This window comes from Eleutherodactylus coqui, chromosome 7, assembly GCF_035609145.1.
Source record: "Eleutherodactylus coqui strain aEleCoq1 chromosome 7, aEleCoq1.hap1, whole genome shotgun sequence".
In the NCBI taxonomy this organism is placed as follows: Eukaryota; Metazoa; Chordata; class Amphibia; order Anura; family Eleutherodactylidae; genus Eleutherodactylus; species Eleutherodactylus coqui.
The window spans coordinates 13059619-13083508 of NC_089843.1; the positions used below are offsets into that span (position 1 = coordinate 13059619).

General features: G+C 49.8%; 1 protein-coding gene across 1 annotated transcript in view; it reads right to left on the reverse strand.

Annotated features, from left to right (window-relative positions):
* Positions 1-23890, reverse strand: part of LOC136572354 (uncharacterized) — a 70876-nt gene that overhangs the window by 40819 nt on the left and 6167 nt on the right. The window contains exons 3-4 of the mRNA XM_066572864.1: positions 23183-23230; positions 295-417 (exon numbers count right to left, since the gene is read on the reverse strand). Coding sequence (XP_066428961.1) covers positions 295-417; positions 23183-23230 — 171 coding nt within the window. The remainder of the gene's footprint in view (positions 1-294; positions 418-23182; positions 23231-23890) is intronic.

Genomic DNA, 23890 nt, shown 5'->3' on the forward strand with positions numbered 1-23890 from the left:
TCCAACCTGTGGACAGGTGTGGTGTTGTTTGTGAAGAAATTAGCCATGTTTTTCTAACCTTGGGAGAACACTTCAAGAGTTGTTATTTATTTGACTTGCATCATTTTTTACTTATTAAAGGGCTGCTGTGACTATTGATACCAATCTTGAATTGTTCAGGAGTTGGGTTTATGTTTAAGAAGCGGTTGAGCAATGGTCCACCATGTGCCAGCCCTGTAAGATATCTACTAGTGTGTGACGTTAGATTTTTCTTCCTTCTACAGATCCATCTTCAAGTTTTTCTATAGTACTCACTTGCTAACATCGAAGACATAAAAGAGAATAAGATGTTAACCGGAGAGTCCAGGGAGAAGCAGAAGGAGACAAAGCTCAGTAAGCCATCAGTAGAGTTCCGGGATACATTATGGGTGGTGTGTTCTGAAACAAAGTAGAGAAAGTTCTATTTCAGAGTTGATAAAGCACAACTTCACAGTAACTTCTCATTATGTGACACCAGTGATTGGGGGTGTTCCTAGTAATGTTAGTGGCTTGTAGGGGTTGCAGTGCTGGGAGGTCCATCTTTGGTGAAATGGGGTTTTGACCCAAATGGACATACTGAAAACCATCACTAAAACACACTTCAGCAGGACAGCCCTCAACTACATGACAAACTGGTTGAGTTCATGTCAAGGGATGACTTTATAGTTCTACTGCACCATGGGCAATGGTTCTAGTCTAGCCATGTAGTCAATGTTTGCCTTGGTACCTGTGGGATATTACAGCAAAGAATAGAAATCTGTTTGCATGCCAATCAAGAATAATGGCACATCTGTTGCAGCGCTGAGGGAAGAATTTGACTCTCTTCAACTACTTTTAATATACAATGCAAATTGTAAAGGTACTGAGGCATGAATTACAAAACCAAGTAGCCATAAGGAAATCTCATTGGACTCCTTAACAGTTTTGACTGGTTTAAATTGAACTTGAGTTCAGTCAGTAAAAGATCAAGGAGAGTTGTCCTCCGTCTTGTGCTCCTTTTTCTTTTTGTGACTATCCAAGAAGATAACCTGGCCCATCTCCTCACCTGGCTTCCACTTGGATAGGGACTATCATTACCTGAGCACATAATCTTTTTTTTCCTGCCTACTCTCCCTCACACAGACATTGCTCACATGCTTTCCTCCATCTTTTCATCGGTTGTACATCCTTCTCATTATCTCCGTTGACTAGATTCTATCTTGTAGCCAAGTGTGGTTCCTCCTCCACTATAGTACCAGCTTCTAATTTACTGTTGCCTATTTAGATGTCAATGGAGAAAGTGGTTTTTAGATCCTGATAATGGTGCAGAAAAAAAGCTAATTCTGAGGTGTGAAGTAAATGAAAAGTAGGCGCTTGCCTGAGAATGCTGGATGCACAAGTCAATATCTGAATCCCGGACCAGCCCTGAATTAGGAATCTACTCAATGATCCCAGAAGATCCCTCTGAGTGGTAGATCCATAGCCTGCTCCTACCCTCACTATCATAACTGCTGCTGCTCTCATTCCCTACCACATCAATTCTCAGCAAAAATTTATCTTAACACAACAAAAAGCTATTGAAGGGGCAAATAAACTGTGGCACAGAACATCTTCTTAACCCCTTAGTGACCAGCCCATTGCCTTTTTACGTCCTAGCTTGCTGGGCTTTATTCCCTGAGGACCTAAAAACATGTTTCTGGATCAAGGCCATGCAAGCTGAGGACGTGACAGCTCCATGCTGCCGGCTCCCAGGGGTAGGTGGCAACCCGGAGCTGCCATTTCGGGGCGCGCTCCCCTCCCCTGGTTACATGATTGCCAGCATTTATCGAATGCCGGCCATCATGTAAAAGTCAATAAAAAGTTGAAAAAAGTTAAAGATTCAGCTGCCCTGATGGATCCGATCCATCAGGGCAGCTGAAAGTACTCACCCGCCTTCTCCGTAGTGTTCCGCGGTGTCCTGGCCTCCCGGGTCCCGTTGGCGCCTTCTGTATGCGGTTCCCGGTCACATGATTGCTGCTATCCAATGGATAACAGCGATTACATAATGTAAAAAAAAGTTTGAAGAAAGTTAAAAAAAAAAAGAAAAAAAAGTTTAAGTTTCAACTCCGCTCACGGCTCATATCCGTGAGAGGAGATGAAATAACGTACCTAAGGCCCCGGATTTATCCGTAGCCTTCACCGCGGCTTTTGTGCACGCGCCTGACACCAAGATGGCGGACGCATGTGCAAAAGCCGCAGATTGCTAGGGTAATTTAAAATCTCCCTGGTCTTGGCTACCAAACATAGCCAAGAGCCTGGAGATTTTACGGGGTCCCGCAGTATGCATCCCCTGGTCACGTGATCGCTGTTTTCCAGTTGAAAACGGCGATCACGGAAAAGTAAAAAAAGTTAAAGTTTCACCTCGAATCACAGATCCGATCCATGAGGGGAGGTGAAATTACTTACCTAAGGCCTCTGGCAATGTCCCCCAATGGGATCTTTATCCGCAGACCTTTCCCCAACTTTGGTGCATGTACCCATAAGCAAAATGATAGATGCAGAAGCTGTGGAGGGCCCGTTAAATTTAAAGTCTCCTTGCTCCTGGCTACTAAAGGTATCCAAGAGCCTGGAGCAGTGACCGAGGGCCACGGTGAGCGGTCCTCAGTCACGTGATCACTGTTATTCAATGGGTAATGGCGATTACATAAAAGTTAAGACACAGTTGAAGTTTGATGCCGCCTTTCGGTTTGAGCCCCGTTGTGCATATAGACATAATATTAGGGCCCAATGGGGATGTTTCTGAACACGGGACAAACAGGGGGATCCATTTTGGGGCGAAAGTCTTTATTCTTGTGTACTGTACAAAAAAAATGTTTTTAAAATGACACAATTGCCAAAAAAATTAAAATTGTAAAATGTTTTTCTCCTGCTTTGTTTAGACTTATTCAAAAAAATGTGGGGCCAAATTGTACAATATACCCCTAGATGAATTCGTTAGGGGTCTAGTTTCAAAATGGGGTCATTTGTGGGGTTCTCTGTCATTTTGGCCGCTCAAGGGGTCTACAAGTGGGCAATGGGGCCTAAATCACCTTCAAGCAAAATGTCTGTTCTGAAAGCCACCGGCTGCTCTTTTCGGTTTGGGCCTGTTGTACATACAGACACAAGATTAGGGCCACAATGGGTATGTTTCTGAACACGGGACAAATGGGGGTGTCCATTTGGAGTGCAAATACTCATTTTCATGTGCGTTATAGAAAAAAAATCCCATCTTTTAAATGGCATATTTGCAAAAATATGAAATTTTATTTTTGGTCCTCTAAATTGCATTAATATCTGAAAAAACGTGGGGTCAAAATCCTCCTGACCCCCTCAGCAAATACATTGAGTGTAGTTTTTAAAATATGGTCATTTGTGGGGGTATTAATCATTCTGACACCTACGAGCCTTTGCAATCTTGGCGTGGTGTATGAGAAGAAAATGTTCCTGAAGATGTTAAAAATCAATGTTCAATGTGTACGTCTCTTAGATGGTTAAAAAAGTATACAGATGGAAATATATATCTTATCAAAAATTTTACAGTATGTTTGCACATATTTGAGATATTGCAGTTAAAAATGTGAAAAAATGAAAAAAATTTTCAAAAATTTCCCAATTTTGGTGCTTTTAATAAATATACACAAATTCTTTCGGACTATTTTCACCACCTAAATGAAGTACAATATATCTTCAGGATAGATCAATAATTTTTGATTGTTGGCAGTCCAGTACTTGGGATCCCCATCAATTACCTGATTGAAGAAGCCACAGCACACAGGTGAACGCCACGTTCTCGTCTCAGGCTAGTGGCCTGTCGTCACGTTGCCTGATAGCAGCTCTATCCCATTCAAGTGACTAGGACTGAGCTGTGATTTCAGGCACAGCTATTATATAATGTACAGTGCTGTGCCTGGTATGGACTGAAGTGACAGCAGTGCTCACATGATCAATTAGCTGATCGGTCGCAGTCCTGAGTGACAGACTCCCACCAATCAACTATTGATGACCCATCCTGAGGATAGTTCATCAATAGTTTAGTCCTAGAAAACCACTTAGAAGGGAATTTCACTAGGATTGACACTTAAACCACATTACCACCATACTTTATGTGGTTAATGTAATGTTGAAATTGTGTTTTTCGTACTTTAACACATTTCCTTTGACCGAAAATCCCAATGTCAGCATTTCCTGTTGCATATATTAATAAGCAGTATGACTTCACTTGAGAAGCTTTTTTTGGCTTCTCAAATGTGCCCCTGGGCTGTTCACTACTGAATTTGTCCGATCCCATATTCAGTCAATTTTGCTGCAAATACCGCACCTGTATCTTGCGTGTGATATGTGCCAGAGGAAATGCTAAGGATCCTGGCTTACTTTATGGCCAATCGTGCATGCACCATTGAGGAGGGGGTATCGGCAACATCACGTGGCATCACACAGACCATGCAGAGTAATGACCCATACACCATGGAGGAAAGGAGAAGACAGAAGACGCTACTCAACCTCTGTGAAATTGCGCACTGCTGCTGACCCCTTCTCCTCCTGCAGCACAGGCACGATTGGCCCATGACAATGGTTACAATCCTCAGGTGCTCCTGTGCATGCATCACAGCTTGAACACAAGGTACAGGTGTAAGGAGGGTGCCTAGGTTTGAGTTTGTGCTGTAATGAGCTCTGCTATGGTTCCTACAGTTACGTAATCTAGATGCTATAAGGAGGACCTCTACTGTCCATCATACATTATTGCAGTTTGTGTATGTTACTTCTAATTGGCTGTAGAGGACTGCCAAAACCGGTGAGGGGGACATGCCTTTCAACCATCCTGGATTCTGTTGGACAGTCCTGGATTTGGGGTGCTGTCCCACAGTCCTGGGCAGAGGGAGGCTTGTCCAACCCTCACCTCCTCTTGGAAGCCTTTCTCTCTCTTCCTAATATTGTCCCCTGTCACAGCTTCAGAGCAGGTGCAACAGGTGACAAGCGAGAAGAGGCCTGCCCTCTCTGAGCAATTATTAAGATGTAGCTGAGGAGCCATGTCACAGTGACAATGAGTGCAGCACACTCTTTGTAATCTTGTGCACCATTGAAGGTATATAACAGGATCTGGATGACTAATGGGAATAGGTGATCATGACGCCAGTGCCTCGATTAAGAGCGCTTGGTAGTGAAATAAGACTAACACACGCATGTAGATAAATGACAGTCACAACATTTACTTTCAGACCCGTGGTTGTCTGTATTAACATTAAGCTCCAGAAATTGCATATACAAATTGCATATATACTGTTTAACACTTAACACACAGATAAACAAACTTTGAGGAGGCAGCTTCTGAGGTAAGGAAGAGCTATTAAGGGCTCACACGCACTGGCGTTTTTTTTCTCCACTGCGCTGCGAGAGTAAAGGAAAAGTCTCGCAGCTTGGTGCGAGAAAAAAAACGGCATCACGCCAGGATATTGCCAGTCTTTTCAATGGGGCCAGCGGCAGCAGCGCTAGCCCCATTGAAAAGAAATTGAGAATGTCACAGACTTCTGCCACAGCTGTTTCCTTCATCCGCGCGGTCTGTCACAGCTGTGGCAGAAGTCCGCGGCATGCTATCCCATTGCTTTCAATGGGATCGGCACTGCTTCCGATCCCATTGAAAGCAGTGCTTTCTGGCAAGCCCCGCAGTATGATTATCAGGGAAGGACTTGAAATATAAGCCCCTCCCAGATAATCATCAATAAGTAGCAAAACATTTTTTTTTAAATTTTCTCATCTCTCCGCCGCTCAGCCGCGTCCTCCGGCTGGCTCCCCGACACTGCTGTCCAGCACTTTCAGCAGGAGGGGATTTTAAAATCCCCACCTCCTGAGAGGGCTGTTCTGATTGGCTGAGGGCTCAGCCAATAGCAGCTAGTGCTTAGCTATTGGCTGAGTGCTCAGCCAATGACAGATAGCCCTTAGCTATTAGAGATGAGCGAACACCAAAATGCTCGGGTGTTCGTTATTCGAAACGAACTTCCCGTGATGCTCGAGGGTTCGTTTCGAATAACGAACGCCATTGAAGTCAATGGGCGACCCGAGCATTTTTGTATTTCGCCGATGCTCGCTAAGGTTTTCATGTGTGAAAATCTGGGCAATTCAAGAAAGTGATGGGAACGACACAGCAACGGATAGGGCAGGCGAGGGGCTACATGTTGGGCTGCATCTCAAGTTCACAGGTCCCACTATTAAGCCACAAAACCGGCAAGAGTGGGCCCCCCCCCCCCTCCCAACAACTTTTACTTCTGAAAAGCCCTCATTAGCATGGCATACCTTAGCTAAACACCACACTACCTCCAACAAAGCACAATCACTGCCTGCATGACACTCCGCTGTCACTTCTCCTGGGTTACATGCTGCCCAACCCCCCCCGCATGACCCAGTGTCCACAGCGCACACCAAGTTGTCCCTGCGCAGCCTTCAGCTGCCCTCATGCCACGCCACACTCATGTCTATTTATAAGTGCGTCTGCCATGAGGAGGAACCGCAGGCACACACTGCAGAGGGTTGGCACGGCTAGGCAGCGACCCTCTTTAAAAGGGGCCGGGCGATAGCCCACAATGCTGTACAGAAGCAATGAGAAATAGAATCCTGTGCCACCGCCATCAGGAGCTGCACACGTGGGCATAGCAATGGGGAACCTATGTGCCACACACTATTCATTCTGTCAAGGTGTCTGCATGCCCCAGTCAGACCGGGCTTTTTAATTCATAGACACAGGCAGGTACAACCCCCTATTGTGAAGTCCCTGTGGACCGACAGCATGGGTGGCTCCCTGGAACCCACTGGCGGTACATAAATATATCCCCTTGCAGTGCCCAACACAGCTGAGGTAGTAATGTCGTGCTTAATGCAGGTGGGCTTCGGCCCACACTGCATGCCCCAGTCAGACTGGGGTTCTTTACAAGTGGAAACAGATGCATTTATAATTCCCTGTGGACCCACTGCCTGGGTGGGTGCCAGGAAGCCACCGGCGGTACATAACTATATCCCATTGCATTGCCCAACACAGCTGAGGTAACGTCAGCTGTAATGCAGGTGGGCTAAAAATTAATTTGATTACACTGTAGGCGAGGGCCCACAAAAATTGCTGTATCAACAGTACAAATGTACATCAGAAAAATTGGCCATGGCCAGCCAAGAGGGCAGGTGAAACCCATTAATCGCTTTGGTTAATGTGGCTTAAGTGGTAACTAGGCCTGGAGGCAGCCCAGTGTAACGAAAAATTGGTTCAAGTTACAGTTCCAACGCTTTTAAGCGCATTGAAACTTATAAAAATTGTTCAGAAAAATTATTTGAGTGAGCCTTGTGGCCCTAAGAAAAATTGCCCGTTCAGCGTGATTACGTGAGGTTTCAGGAGGAGGAGCAGGAGGAGGAGGAATATTAGACACAGATTGATGAAGCAGAAATGTCCCCGTTTTGGATGGTGAGAGAGAACGTAGCTTCCATCCGCGGGTGCAGCCTACGTATTGCTTACGTATCCTTGCTGTCCGCTGGTGGAGAAGAGAAGTCTGGGGAAATCCAGGCTTTGTTCATCTTGATGAGTGTTAGCCTGTCGGCACTGTCGGTTGAAAAGCGGGTACGCTTATCTGTGATGATTCCCCCAGCCGCACTAAACACCCTCTCCGACAAGACGCTAGCCGCAGGACAAGCAAGCACCTCATGGGGCATACAGCGCTAGTTCAGGCCACGTGTCCAGCTTCGACACCCAGTAGTTGTAGGGGGCAGAGGCGTCACCGAGGACGGTCGTGCGATCCGCTACGTACTCCCTCACCATCCTTTTACAGTGCTCCCGCCAACTCAGCCTTGACTGGGGAGCGGTGACACAGTCTTGGTGGGGAGCCATAAAGCTGTCCAGGCCCTTAAAGACTGTTGCACTGCCTGGGATGTACATGCTGCTCGATCTCCGCACCTCCCCTGCTACCTTGCCCTCGGTACTGCGCCTTCTGCCACTAGCGCTGTCGGCTGGGAATTTTACCATCAGCTTGTCCGCAAGGGTCCTGTGGTATAGCAACACTCTCGAACCCCTTTCCTCTTCGGGAATGAGAGTGGGCAGGTTCTCCTTATAGCGTGGGTCGAGCAGTGTGTACACCCAGTAATCCGTTGTGGCCAGAATGCGTGCAACGCGAGGGTCACGAGAAAGGCATCCTAACATGAAGTCAGCCATGTGTGCCAGGGTACCTGTACGCAACACATGGCTGTCTTCACTAGGAAGATCACTTTCAGGATCCTCCTCCTCCTCCCCCTCCCATACACGCTGAAAGGATGACAGGCAATCAGCCGGTGTCCCGTCAGCAGCGGGCCAAGCTGTCTCTTCCCCCTCCTCCTCATCCTCCTCATGCTCCTCCTCCTCCTCCTGTACGCGCTGAGAAATAGACAGGAGGGTGCCCTGACTATCCAGCGGCATACTGTCTTCCACCGCCCCCGTTTCCGAGCGCAAAGCAGCTGCCTTTATGCTTTGCAGGGAACTTCTCAAGATGCATAGCAGAGGAATGGTGACGCTAATGATTGCAGCATCGCCGCTCACCACCTGGGTAGACTCCTCAAAATTACCAAGGACATGGCAGATGTCTGCCAACCAGGCCCACTCTTCTGAAAAGAATTGAGGAGGCTGACTCCCACTGCGCCGCCCATGTTGGAGTTGGTATTCCACTATAGCTCTACGCTGCTCATAGAGCCTGGCCAACATGTGGAGCGTAGAGTTCCACCGTGTGGGCACGTCGCACAGCAGTCGGTGCACTGGCAGCTTAAAGCGATGTTGCAGGGTGCGCAGGGTGGCAGCGTCCGTGTGGGACTTGCGGAAATGTGCGCAGAGCCGGCGCGCCTTTACGAGCAGGTCTGACAAGCGTGGGTAGCTTTTCAGAAAGCGCTGAACCACCAAATTAAAGACGTGGGCCAGGCATGGCACGTGCGTGAGGCTGCCGAGCTGCAGAGCCGCCACCAGGTTACGGCCGTTGTCACACACGACCATGCCCGGTTGGAGGCTCAGCGGCGCAAGCCAGCGGTCGGTCTGCTGTGTCAGACCCTGCAGCAGTTCGTGGGCCGTGTGCCTCTTATCTCCTAAGCTGAGTAGTTTCAGCACGGCCTGCTGACGCTTGCCCACCGCTGTGCTGCCACACCGCGCGACACCGACTGCTGGCGACATGCTGCTGCTAACACATCTTGATTGCGAGACAGAGGTTGCGGAGGAGGAGGAGGAGGAGGGTGCTTTAGTGGAGGAAGCATACACCTCCGCAGATACCACCACCGAGCTGTGGCCCGCAATTCTGGGGGTGGGTAGGACGTGAGCGGTCCCAGGCTCTGACTCTGTCCCAGCCTCCACTAAATTCACCCAATGTGCCGTCAGGGAGATGTAGTGGCCCTGCCCGCCTGTGCTTGTCCACGTGTCCGTTGTTAAGTGGACCTTGCCACTAACCGCGTTGGTGAGGGCGCGTACAATGTTGCGGGAGACGTGGTCGTGCAGGGCTGGGACGGCACATCGGGAAAAGTAGTGGCGACTGGGAACTGAGTAGCGCGGGGCCGCCGCCTCCATGATACTTTTGAAGGACTCAGTTTCCACAACCCTATACGGCAGCATCTCAAGGCTGATGAATTTTGCTATGCGGACGGTTAACGTTTGAGCGTGCGGGTGCGTGGCGGCGTACTTGCGCTTGCGCTCCAACGGTTGCGCAAGCAACGGCTGGACGGTGCGCTGAACTACACTGGAGGATGGGGCCGAGGACAGCGGAGGTGAGGGTGTGGGTGCAGGCCATGAGGCGGTAGTGCCCGTGTCCTGAGAGGGGGGTTGGATCTCAGTGGCAGGTTGGGGCACAGGGGGAGAGGCAGGGGTGCAAACCGGAGGCGGTGAACGGCCTTCGTCCCACCTTGTGGGGTGCTTGGCCATCATATGTCTGCGCATGCTGGTGGTGGTGAGGCTGTTGGTGTTGGCTCCCCGGCTGAGCTTTGCGTGACAAAGGTTGCACACCACTGTTCGTCGGTAGTCAGGCGTCTCTGTGAAAAACTGCCAGACCTTAGAGCACCTCGGCCTCTGCAGGGTGGCATGGCGCGAGGGGGCGCTTTGGGAAACAGTTGGTGGATTATTCGGTCTGGCCCTGCCTCTACCCCTGGCCACCGCACTGCCTCTTGCAACCTGCCCTGCTGCTGCCCGTGCCTCCCCCTCTGAAGACCTGTCCTGTGTAGGCGTTGCACACCAGGTGGGGTCAGTCACCTCATCGTCCTGCTGCTCTTCCTACGAATCCTCTGTGCGCTGCTCCCTCGGACTTACTGCCCTTACTACTACCTCACTGCAAGACAACTGTGTCTCATCGTCATCGTCCTCCTCACACACAGAAAGTTCTTGAGACAGTTGGCGGAAGTCCCCAGCCTCTTCCCCCGGACCCCGGGAACTTTCGAATGGTTGGGCATCAGTGACGATAAACTCCTCTGGTGGGAGAGGAACCACTGCTCCCCAATCCGAGCAGGGGCCCGAGAACAGTTCCTGGGAGTGTTCCCGCTCCTGAGCATGTGTCATTGTAGTGGAGTGAGGAGGCTGGGAGGAAGGAGGAGCAGCAGACAGAGGATTCGGATTTGCAGCAGTGGACGGCGCAGAACTGTGGCTGGACGATAGGTTGCTCGAAGCACTTTCTGCCATCCACGACAGGACCTGCTCACACTGCTAATTTTCTAATAACCGTCTCCCGCGTGGACCCATGAATTGTGCGATGACTGTCGGGACGCCAGAAACGTGCCTGTCTACTAATCGCGCAGCAGACGGCTGCGATACACCTAGAACAGGAGTTCGGCCTGTGCCCACACCCTGACTTGGCCCTCCGCGTCCTCGGCCGCGTCCACGTCCTCTAGGCCTACCCCTACCCCTCAGCATGCTGTATTACCAGTGATTTGATTTCACAGGCAGGAAATAAATTGGCGCAAGACTGCAGGCCAAATATAATTTTTTCCCTTTTTTGAAAACGAAACGCCCCACTGCCTCTAGTGAATGAATAATCTAAGTTTAATAACTGTGCTGTGGCCCTGCTAATGTGTCACAGAACTTGAGGGTAGCAGAGTTATTAACTCTGGCAGAGCAGGTATTTTTTTCCCAATTAAGGAAAGCAAATGGCGAAGCCAGCAGTAAACCGTAGCTGGGTGCGCCTGATTTTTTAACGTTGTACACGCAGCTCACACGTGTCCACAGCCCTTAGGACGGACAGAGGCAGGACAAATAGATTTCTTTTCCCTTTTTTTACACCAAAAGGCCCCACTGCGTATATTCAATGAATAATAACTGTGTTGTGGCCCTGCCTACACAATTCTTTCCCTGTAGTATCAATGGAGGGTGCAATGCTCTGCAGAGGCGATTTTGAGAAAAGAAAAAAAAAATGCAGCACAGCTAACAGCAGCCAGCACAGCACTGCACACGGTTAAATATGGCCCTAGAAAGGACCGTTGAGGTTCTTGAAGGCTACACTCACTCCTAACACTCTCCCTGCCTATCCAACACTTCTGTCCCTAATGCAGGGTGCAACGGTCTGCAGAGGCGATTTTGAGAAGAAAAAAAAAAGTCACTGCTAACAGCAGCCAACACACAGCTATCAGTGGCCCTAATAAGGACCTTTGGGGTTCTTGAAGCCTACACTAACTGCTATTTCTCTCCCTACAGCAGCTCCGGTACCAGCAGCACTGTCCCTCACTAACTCACAAGGCATCTGAGGCGAGCCGCGGGAGGGGCCGACTTTTATATTCGGGTGACATCTGATCTTCCCAGCCACTCACAGCAGGGGGGTGGTATAGGGCTTGAACGTCACAGGGGGAAGTTGTAATGCCTTCCCTGTCTTTCAATTGGCCAGAAAAGCGCGCTAACGTCTCAGGGAAGGAAGTGAAAGTAACCCGAATACCGCATGGTGTTCGTTACGAGTAACGAACATCCCGAACACCCTAATATTCGCACGAATATCAAGCTCGGAAGAACACGTTCGCTCATCTCTATTAGCTATTCATTCATGAATGATATCATTCGTCCACAGCTGTGGCAGAAGTCCGTGGTATTTTCCCTATGTTTTCAATGGGGCTAGTGCTGCTGCCGCTGGCCCCATTGAAAAAACACTAGCGATATGCCAGTTCTATTTTGGTGTCTTTCTTGCGCAGCAAGGCGAGAGTTTTCCCGTGCTCTCGCAGCGCAAGAGAGAAAATATCGCCAGTGGGTGTCCACCCTAAGAGATAGCTGACAAGAACTACCCCTTATAAACCCCACTAATAGTTTTTCTATTCCTTAAAGGGGTTGTCCCGCGGCAGCAAGTGGGTCTATACACTTCTGCATGGCCATATTAATGCACTTTGTAATATACATCGTGCATTAATTATGAGCCATACAGAAGTTATAAAAAGTTTTATACTTACCTGCTCCGTTGCTGGCGTCCTCGTCTCCATGGTGCCGACTAATTTTCGCCCTCCGATGGCCAAATTAGCCGCGCTTGCGCAGTCCGGGTCTTCTGCAGTCTTCTATGGAGCCGCTCGTGCAGAATGCAGGCTCCATGTAGCTCCGCCCCGTCACGTGCCGATTCCAGCCAATCAGGAGGCTGGAATCGGCAATGGACCGCACAGAAGAGCTGCGGTCCACGGAGACAGAGGATCCCGGCGGCCATCTTCAGCGGTAAGTATTGAAGTCACCGGAGCGCGGGGATTAAGGTAAGCGCTCCGGTAAGCTTTCTTTACCTCCCTGCATCGGGGTTGTCTCGCGCCGACCGGGGGGGGGGGGGGGGGGGGGGTTAAAAAAAAAAAACCCGTTTCGGCGTGGGACAACCCCTTTAAACACTGGGCTCATGTTTTCTTTAGATTAGATTCTCTAATCCTTGTCTGAAGTTGTCTTCCAAAAGAAAGCAGCGCTGGCTTGAGCAGACATCAGGTTTGGAAAGACAAACATTCTCTCATGGGGCGATTAATGGACTGCTGGATTTCTTGAAAGTTTACTAAATGTGTCTCTAATTACGGCTGGACAGAGGATAAAGAAGACGCTGGGTCTTTGCATGGCTTCCTCCGTGCCCATCTCGGCTACTCTCTCCTCCGAGTGACCTCTTCACTCTCTGACGCCATACTCCCTACTTCCCTTCACTTCTGTCTTCTAACACTGTTATCAATTTCTAAGTGCACAATACAAAATGAACCAGAACCCCCACCTTTTTTTCCTTGCTCAGGGGCCTGTGACAGCTCTGCCAACTAACTGATTTACGATGGTGCCGAGCAACCTTAACTCTTTAGTGTCCTGACCCCCTCTTCTTAATAAATGGATTCCAGCCTAACTACACTTTGTTAAATGAACTGGTAGTTAGAACAGTTGCTCTTAACCTGCAGATAAAGTACTTTTATTCTGTAGTGCCAGTCCAGGTCACTACACAAAAGGAGGCCGATTCCTCTTCTGAACTACAAGCTCTGCCCATCCACACTGGCCTTCTGTGCAGCCGGCTGGAAGCAGTTGAAACAGTAGAGGGAGTAGGAGGGAGTCTACAGAGAGAGAAGGCATGAGGAGAATTCAGGAGGCCCCCCTTAGGCCTCATGTCCACGGGGAAAATCAGGCCCGCTACGGATTCTCCATGGAGAATCCGCAGCGGGTCCCTCCTGCCCCGCGGACATGAGGGCTGAAATTAGAATAAACTCACCTGCTGCGGGCCATGCGTGTCTTCCCTTCTTCCCGGCCGGATCTTCTTTTTTTCGGCCCAGCGGATGTGGTCGTGCACGCCGGCTGCGTGCCACGCGCATGCGCCGGGCACATCCGCCGGGCCGAAGCAAGAATATCCGGCCGGGAAGAAGGCGTTACCATGCAGGGCGGTGCTGGGTCCCGCGGCCGGCGCGCGCCGCTCCGATGTCGGCTCCGACGTCCCGGAGCTCTGCTGTTGGGGCTCTCCCGGCAGCGTGGAGCAGCCAGCATGCAGCGGCATGGGCGTGTCCGCCCATAGGGTGCCGCCCGCTCTCCTCCACCTTCCATATGCAACAATGGGAGAGTTGGCTCCTCCCACTCTCCGCCCCTGGGCGGAGGCTTTAACTCAAAAGGCTGGCAGTGACCTGAGCTCACTGCCAGTTATTGGTTCTGCTAGCCTCTAGTCAGGTCTGTCTCTAGTTGCTCGTCAGTTTCCTTTCAGTTTGCCTGTGAGCTCCATCTCCAGCCTTACTCTGCTTGTTAGTTCTGTTGGTCTGTTCCACCTGCCTCTTCTGTCGGCACTCTGTCCCCTGTTAGTAGTTCCATCTAGGTAGTCGCCAGGTCCCTAGCCAGCGCAGGGACCACCGCCCAGTTGTCCGCCTGGGTTAGCCAGGGCCGAGGCAAGTAGGCAGGGACAGTGGGGTGCGGGAAGATCAGTGCACCCCACCTGGCGCTCGGGGGGCAGAGTGCCGTAACAGAAGGGAAGACATACACGGCCCGCAGCAGGTGAGTATATTCTGATTTTAGGTCTCTCGCGTTTCTGGACGGCTTCCAATAGAAGCCTGCGGGAGCCGTCCGCGCAGGAGACCCACGCCTGAATGGAGCATGTCCAGATTTTTTCCTGCATGCGGGACCCGCGCCTGCAGAGAAAAATGACATCCGCAGGTATTTAACTACCTGCGGGTTTCCAGTGCATCCCTATGGGGTGCAGATCCGCGTGCGGGAGAAATGCTGCGGATTTTAAATTAGAATTTGCAAGTGGACATGAGGCCTTGGGGAATGGAATTTCGGATTCCGCAGCGGATTTTGCCCATAGGGAATCATTGGCCATCCACGGATCCATTAAATTGATTTTTTGCACCCGCGGATGGCATTTTAAAAGAATTGCATTTTTCACGCGCTTGAGAAAAAACGCGGCATGCTCCATTTTGCCGCGGATCGGCCACATTGCTATCACATTGATAGCAATGTGTTCGGATATCTGCAGGCAAAAAAATTACCATATAAAGCAAATCTGCGCGAAATCTGCCGCGGAAATCGGCAGATTCTGCGCGGATTGTATTTTTCTAGTGGACATGAGGCCTTAGGCCTCATGTCCACGGGGAAAATAAGAATTAAAATCCGCAGCGTTTTTCCCACATGTGGATCCGCGCCCCATAGGAATACATTGACCACGCGCGGGTAGATAAATCCCCGCGGATGGTATTTAAAAGTTAATTAAAAAATTTCTGGAGCATGAAAAAAAATGTACACGCTCCATTTAGGTGCGGATCACGCGTGCGGAGCTCATAGAGCACATGGCTCAATTGATCTCCGGCATGAAAAATAAAAGACAATTACAGAGCATCCGCAGCCCAAATCCGCGTTACAAATCCGCAGCGGATCTGATTTTTCCCGTGGACATGAGGCCTTAGGGCTCCTTTCCACTTGCGATTGCGTTTTTTGTTAACGCGATTGTCAATGGGACTTTCTATTGTAAAAAACGCAACGCAACGCAATGCACCAAAAACGCAGTTGCATTTTTTACAATAGAAAGTCCCATTGACAATCGCGTTAACAAAAAACGCAATCGCAAGTGGAAAGGAGCCCTAAGGGCTCCCACCCACTACAGTAATTTTTCACTGCGAAATTTGCAGCGTTTTTATTCCTGCAGGGGTCTATGGGACTTGCAATGTTAAAATCGCGATCGCGCAAAATCGCAATTTACCGCGAAATCACGATTTTGCGCGATCGCGATTTTAACATTACAAGTCCCATAGACCCCTGCAGATAAAAAAAAACACTCTGAATTTCGCAGTGAAAAAAAACTGTAGTGGGTAGTCACCCTTAGGGCGCCCACCCACTGGCGATTTTTTTCACTGCGAAATTCGCAGGTTTTTTTTTTCTGCAGGGGGTCTATGAGACTTGTAATGTAAAAATCGCGATCGCGCAAAATCGCGATTTACCGCGATATCGCGATTTTGCGCGATCGCGATTTTAGCTTTGCATGTCCCATAGCCCAAAGACCCGTGCAGAAAAAAAAAAAACGCTGCGAATTTCGCAGTAAAAAAACCGCTAGTGGGTGGGCACCCTTAGGGCTCCCACCCACTGGCGATTTTTTTTTTTCCTTTGCGTTTTGCGTTTTTTCTCAAGAGCAATTAGTTTTGAATGTGTTCCTGTCCACTGGCGTTTTTTGTTTCAGTCCGTTGCAATTTTTAACATAGGAACTGTCAGTTGCATATGTGTCCTTATTTTTCTCTTAATGCACCCATGAATGTCAATGGAAATTAATGGAAAAAGCCGCAAAAAAGCCGCGGAAAACGCGCCAAAAACGCAAACGCCAGTGGGTGGGCGCCCTTAAGGTGCATTATTAGGTAGGATGCCTGCTCAAGAGAGATATGACAGGATGGTGGAGTCACGGCCCCTACTGAATGACCTACAGCCACCTACCTGCAGCAGAGGTACTGTAAGTGTGTGCAGTTGGTGTATGTTTGTGCAATTATTGTTTGTGTGTACTGTATTGTGTACAGTATATATCTGTAACATGTAGTGTGTGACATGTGCATGTTATACGTTTAGTACGTGTCAGTATTCGGGCCCATTCCCATCGGCGGCACATGTTCAGTTCAGAGCCTCTGATGCAGATTTCACACTTTTTCATGCTTTCCTTTACTGTATTTTTTATTTTTTTCTATCTCTGCATTCAAAGACGTTTAACATTTTTATTTATTTTCTATCACAGGTTTTTTGGTCTGAGAAGTTGTACTTCTTAATGGTTCCACTTGTTTTTCCATGCAATTTTTTTGATTTCTTTCTATTCCATTTTATGCTAAATTAGTTTTTGCACCATGTTTTTTGTATTTTTTTCCCCACAGCTTGCAATGTATGGGTTAAATAATGCACTAACCTTTTTACATGAGTCATTATAAACACAGCAATACCAAATTTGTTGTTTTTCTTTGGTAGTTTAAAGAAGAAAGGCGGGGCTTTGACTTTTTTGTATTTTTTTACAATTTTTTTTTTTTGTTCCACAAGCGAACTTGAATGTTTCCACTTATGATCATTCTCATAATGCACTGCAATACTCCCATATTATAGTGTATTACGGTGCCTATGAAGCTCAGCTAGAGTGGTTACTGTGAGGGGGTCACTGAAGGGCACTATTATGGGATGCAGAGGGCATGGCTTTACGTAAAAGGGGATTGGCCTGTTATAACAATTATGCACACACAGCAGCTGCCCCTTTTCTCATTCTTCAAAAGTTCAGAGGAATTGGGGAAAAATGGCCTTGACATGCACCGTTGTCTCACCACATATGGTAATGAGGCAGAGATGAGTCAAGTGGGCATTTATGGATAAACACATTAACAAGATGCCACAACCACATATACTCCAGTAAACATCTTATCACTATGATGCTGTGAGCACTGTGCAGAAATAAAGAAGAAGGCTTGCTTTTATGCTAGTCGGAAGCTTCCATTATTTGCATATCTGCTAAAGAGGCCGGCTGGATCAAGCGGCAGCGGACTAGAAGCTACGTTTCCTCTGATATGGAGCAGACTCCACTAGAAAGGAAAGGAAAAATCCTGCTGGGAGTAGAGGTGAGCACTTTTAAATATTTTGTTGCGTAACCACCTATAGTACGTCCGTAATGTTTGTTCAGGTGATAATATTCCAGTGATAGGGTCCCTTTAATTCATTAAGGCCGGTGTTACAGGAGCGTATGTGTATTTACTAGAGATGAGCGAACGTACTCGTCCGAGCTTGATATTCGTGCGAATATTAGGGTGTTCGGGATGCTCGTTACTCTTAACGAGCACCACGCGATGTTCTGGTTACTTTCAGTTTCCTCTCTGAGACGTTAGCGCGCTTTTCTGGCCAATTGAAAGACAGGGAAGGCATTACAATTTCCCCCTGTGACGTTCAAGCCCTATACCACCCCCCTGCAGTGAGTGGCTGGGGAGATCAGGTGTCACCCGAGTATAAAAATCGGCCCTTCCCGCGGCTCGGCTCAGATGCGTTGTGACTTAGCTGAGGGAAAGTGCTATCGTGCTGGTGCTGCTGTAGGGAGAGCGTTAGGAGTTAGTGTAGGCTTCAAGAACCCCAACGGTCCTTCTCAGGGCACATCTACTAGTGTGCAGTACGGTGTTAGCACAGTATTTTTTTTTGTCCAAAATTGGATCTGCAGAGCATTGCGCCCTGCAATAGGGACAGAAGTGGGGGTTAGGCAGGGAGAGTGTTAGCAGTGAGTGTAGGCTTCAAGAACCCCAACGGTCCTTTCTAGGGCCACTTCTATCCGTGTGCAGTACTGTCCAGGCTGCTGTTAGCAGTGTTGCATTTTTTTTCTTTCTCAAAACCGGCTGTGCAGAGCATTGCACCCGGCATTAATACTACAGGGATAGAATTGTGTAGGCAGGGCCAGAAGACATATATTATTCATTGAATACACACAGTGGGGTCTTCCCTTTGCTAAAAAGGAAAAGAAATTATATTTGGCCTGCCTGTGTCAGTCCTAAGGTCTCCGTGTACGTGTGTGCTGCGTGTACAACGTACAAAAATCAGACGCAACCAGCTACGGTTGAGTGTAGCCTTGCGCCAATTTCTTTCCTGCCTGGGAAATCAAATCACTGGTAATACAGCATGCTGAGGGGTAGGGGTAGGCCTAGAGGATGTGGACGCGGCCGAGGACGCGGAGGGCCAAGTGAGGGTGTGGGCACAGGCCGAGCCAGTGCGGTGGCCAGGGGTAGAGGCAGGGCCAGACCGAATAATCCACCAACTGTTTCCCAAAGCGCCCCCTCGCGCCATGCCACCCTGCAGAGGTCAAGGTGCTCTACGGTGTGGCAGTTTTTCACAGAGACGCCTGACGACCGACGAACAGTGGTGTGCAACCTTTGTCGCGCCAAGATCAGCTGGGGAGGCACCACCAACAGCCTCACCACCACCACCATGCGCAGACATATGATGGCCAAGCACCCCACAAGGTGGGACGAAGGCCGTTCACCGCCTCCGGTTTGCACCACTGCCTCTCCCCCTGTGCCCCAACCTGCCACTGAGATCCAACCCCCCCTCTGAGGACACAGGCACTACCGTCTCCTGGCCTGCACCCACACCCTCACCTCCGCTGTCCTCGGCCCCATCCAGCAATGTCTCTCAGCGCAGTGTCCAGACGTCGCTAGTGCCACAGTTTGAGCGCAAGCGCAACTACGACGCCACGCACCCGCACGCTCAAGCGTTAAACGTGCACATTGCAAAATTGATCAGCCTAGAGATGCTGCCATATAGGCTTGTGGAAACGGAGGCTTTCAAAAGCATGATGGCGGCGGCTCCCCCGCGCTACTCGGTTCCCAGTCGCCACTACTTTTCCCGATGTGCCGTCCCAGCCCTGCACGACCACGTCTCCCGCAACATTGTACGCGCCCTCACCACTGCGGTTACTGTCAAGGTCCACTTAACAACGGACACGTGGACAAGCACAGGCGGGCAGGGCCACTATATCTCCCTGACGGCACATTGGGTGAATTTAGTGGAGGCTGGGACACAGTCAGAGCCTGGGACCGCTCACGTCCTACCCACCCCCAGAATTGCGGGCCACAGCTCGGTGGTGGTATCTGCGGCGGTGTATGCTTCCTCCACTAAAGCACCTTCCTCCTCCAACGCAACCTCTGTCTCGCAATCAAGATGTGTCAGCAGCAGCACGTCGCCAGCAGTCGGTGTCGCGCGGCGTGGCAGCACAGCGGTGGGCAAGCGTCAGCAGGCCGTGCTGAAACTACTCAGCTTAGGAGAGAAGAGGCACACGGCCCATGAACTGCTGCAGGGTCTGACAGAGCAGACCGACCACTGGCTTGCGCCGCTGAGCCTCCAACCGGGCATGGTCGTGTGTGACAACGGCCGTAACCTGGTGGCGGCTCTGCAGCTCGGCAGCGTCACGCACGTGCCATGCCTGGCCCATGTCTTTAATTTGGTGGTTCAGCGCTTTCTGAAAAGCTACCCACACTTGTCATACCTGCTCGGAAAGGTGCGCCAGCTCTGCGCACATTTCCGCAAATCCCACACGCACGCTGCCACCCTGCGGACACTGCAACATAGGTTTAATCTGCCAGTGCACCGACTGCTGTGCGACGTGCCCACACAGTGGAACTCTACGCTCCACATGTTGGCCAGACTCTATGAGCAGCGTAGAGCTATAGTGGAATACCAACTCCAACTTGCGCGGCGCAGTGGGAGTCAGCCTCCTCAATTATTTACAGAAGAGTGGCCCTGGTTGGCAGCCATCTGCCAGGTCCTTGGAAAATTTGAGGAGTCTACCCAGGTGGTGAGCGGCGATGCTGCAATCATTAGCGTCACCATTCCTCTGCTATGACTCTTGAGAAGTTCCCTGCAAAGCATAAAGGCAGACGCTTTGCGCTCGGAAACAGAGCCGGGGGAAGACAGTATGTCGCTGGATAGTCAGAGCACCCGCCTGTCTATATCTCAGCGCGTTGAGGAGGAGGAGGAGGAGGAGCATGAGGAGGATGAGGAGGAGGGGGAAGAGACAGCTTGGCCCACTGGTGAGAGTACACATGCTGCTGGGCTGTCATCCTTTCAGCGTGTATGGCCTGAGGAGGAGGAAGAGGAGGAGGAGGAGGATCCTGAAAGTGATCTTCCTAGTGAGGACAGCCATGTGTTGCGTACAGGTACCCTGGCACACATGGCTGACTTCCTGTTAGGATGCCTTTCTCGTGACCCTCGCGTTACACGCATTCTGGCCACTACAGATTACTGGGTGTACACACTGCTCGACCCACGCTATAAGGAGAATCTTCCCACTCTCATTCCCGAAGAGGAAAGGGGTTCGAGAGTGTTGCTATACCACAGGGCGCTGGTGGACAAACTGATGGTAAACTTCCCATCCGACAGCGCTAGTGGCAGAAGGCGCAGTTCCGAGGGCCAGGTAGCAGGGGAGGCGCAGAGATGAGGCAGCATGTACAGCGCAGGCAGGGGAACATTCTCCAAGGCCTTTGCCGGCTTTATGGCTCCCCAGCAAGACTGTGTCACCGCTCCCCAGTCAAGGCTGAGTCGGCGGGAGCACTGTAAAAGGATGGTGAGGGAGTACGACCATCCTTGGTGACTCCTCTGCCCCCTACAACTACTGGGTGTCGAAGCTGGACATGTGGCCTGAACTCGCGCTGTATGCCCTGGAGGTGCTTGCTTGTCCTGCGGCTAGCGTCTTGTCAGAGAGGGTGTTTAGTCTGGCTGGGGGAATCATCACAGATAAGCGTACCCGCCTGTCAACCGACAGTGCCGACAGGCTAACACTCATCAAGATGAACAAAGGCTGGATTTCCCCAGACTTCTGTTCTCCACCAGCGGACAGCAGCGATACCTAAGCAATACGTAGGCTGCACCCGCGGATGGAAGCATCGTTCTCTCTCACCATCCAAAACGGGGACATTTCTGCTTCATCAATCTGTGTCTAATATTCCTCCTCCTCCTCCTGCTCCTCCTCCTGAAACCTCACGTAATCACGCTGAACGGGCAATTTTTCTTAAGGCCACAAGGCTCACTCATAATTTTTCTAAAAAATTTTTATATGTTTCAATGCTCTTAAAAGCGTTGAAACTTTAACTTGAACCAATTTTTCGTTAAACTGGGCTGCCTCCAGGCCTAGTTACCACTTAAGCCACATTAACCAAAGCGATTTAATGGGTTTCACCTGCCCTCTTGGCTGGCCATGGCCAATTTTTGGGATGTACATTAGTACTGTTGATACAGCAATTTTTGTGGGCCCTCGCCTACAGTGTAATCAAATGAATTTTTAGCCCACCTGCATTACAGCTGACGTTACCTCAGCTGTGTTGGGCAATGCAATGGGATATTTTTGTGTACCGCCGGTGGCTTCCAGGGAGCCACCCATGCTGTCGGTGCACACGGAGTTTAACCTACATCTGTCCACTTGTAAAGAACCCCAGTCTGACTGGGGCATGCAGTGTGGGCCGAAGCCCACCTGCATTAAGCACGACATTACTACCTCAGCTGTGTTGGGCAATGCAATGGGATATTTTTATGTATCGCCGGTGGGTTCCAGGGAGCCACCCATGCTGTGGGTCCACAGGGACTTCACAATAGGGAGTTGTACCTGCCTGTGTCTATGAATTAAAAACCGCGGTCTGACTGGGGCATGCAGACACCTTGACAGAATGAATAGTGTGTGGCACATAGGTTCCCCATTGCTATGCCCACGTGTGCAGCTCCTGATGGCGGTGGCACAGGATTCTATTTCTCATTGCTTCTGTACAGCATTGTGGGCTATCGCCCCGCCCCTTTTAAAGAGGGTCGCTGCCTAGCCGTGCCAACCCTCTGCAGTGTGTGCCTGCGGTCCCTCGTCATGGCAGACGCACTTCTAAATAGATATGAGGGTGGTGTGGCTATGAGGGCAGCTGAAGGCTGCGCAGGGACACTTTGGTGTGCGCTGTGGGGGGGAGGGGGGGCGGTTGGGCAGCATGTAACCCAGGAGAAGTGGCAGTGGAGTGTAATCCAGGCAGTGATTGTGCTTTGTTGGAGGTAGTGTGGTGCTTAGCAAAGGTATGCCATGCTAATGAGGGCTTTTCAGAAGTAAAAGTTGTTGGGGGGGGGGCACTCTTGCCGCTATTGTGGCTTAATAGTGGGACCTGGGAACTTGAGATGCAGCCCAACATGTGGCCCCTCGCCTGCCCTATCCGTTGCTGTGTCGTTCCCATCACTTTCTTGAATTGCCCAGATTTTCACAAATGAAAACCTTAGCGAGCATCGGCGAAATACAAAAATGCTCGGGTCGCCCATTGACTTCAATGGGGTTCGTTACTCGAAACGAACCCTCGAGCATCGCGATAATTTCGTCTCGAGTAACGAGCACCCGAGCATTTTGGTGCTCGATCATCTCTAGTATTTACCTGTTAATTTGTCCTGCATTTTTGCTGAATTGATTCTGTGTATTTATCCTCGCAACTGCGGTTTTTACTGCACTTTCTGCAAATCATTTGCATACACAAAAAAAAAAAAAAAAATGCAACTTTGCTCTGCTATTAAAAAAGCCAATTAGTGTAATGAATTCAATGCATGTTCTTTCCCTGCGCAAATGAGCAGGAAAATAGAGCATGCTGCATATTGTTTTGCACAACCGAAATACGAACGTAAAATACGCTCATTTGATCGAACCCATTGATGTCAATGGGTTCTATTCTCTGCGTATTGTAATTCCCCCTGTGTGACATAGGCCTAAGAGTCAAGTTAAACTTTGCTACATCTGTAAGGACTCCACACACTGACCTGCTGGTGTTCGGGTTGTGTCTTCTGTATGTGGAGATGGCGAAGGAGCTGAAAAAAATTGGAAAAAAAACAAGGATAAAGCACATTTATCTCAGATTAAAGAATGTGTCAACATGAATGAACGGATTACACATAGAGATGAGCGAACGTACTCAAGGGCGATTTCGCAATCGAGCATCGCTATTTTCGAGTACCTGGCTACTCGGGTGAAAAGATTCGGGGGGGCGCCGGGGGTGAGCGGGGAGTTGCAGAGGGGAGTGGGGAGAGGGGGGGGGGGGGGGAAGAGCTCCCCCGTTTCCCAATGCTACCCCCCGCTCCACCACACTACCACCCGCCCCCCGGCGCCCCCCGAATCTTTTCACCCGAGTAGCCAGGTACTCGAAAATAGCGATGCTCGATTGCAAAATCGCCCTTGACGAGTACGTTCGCTCATCTCTAATTACACAGCATGTGCTCCATGTGGCTGCAGATCAATGTAGTTCCCAGGAAGTCAGAGGGCTCACTGGGGCCATAATAACTAACCCTAAACTTTCTTATTAAAGGGCCACTCTGGTCATTTTTTATTGATTCTGTAGCTATTCCCCCTCTTTATATATAAGTGGATATATAAACTCTACCCCCCCCCCCCCCCCATTACAATGCCATATTTTTGACATATTAACAAATCTAACAAAGATGAATCATTTCGGATGTATTTCAATGTGACCC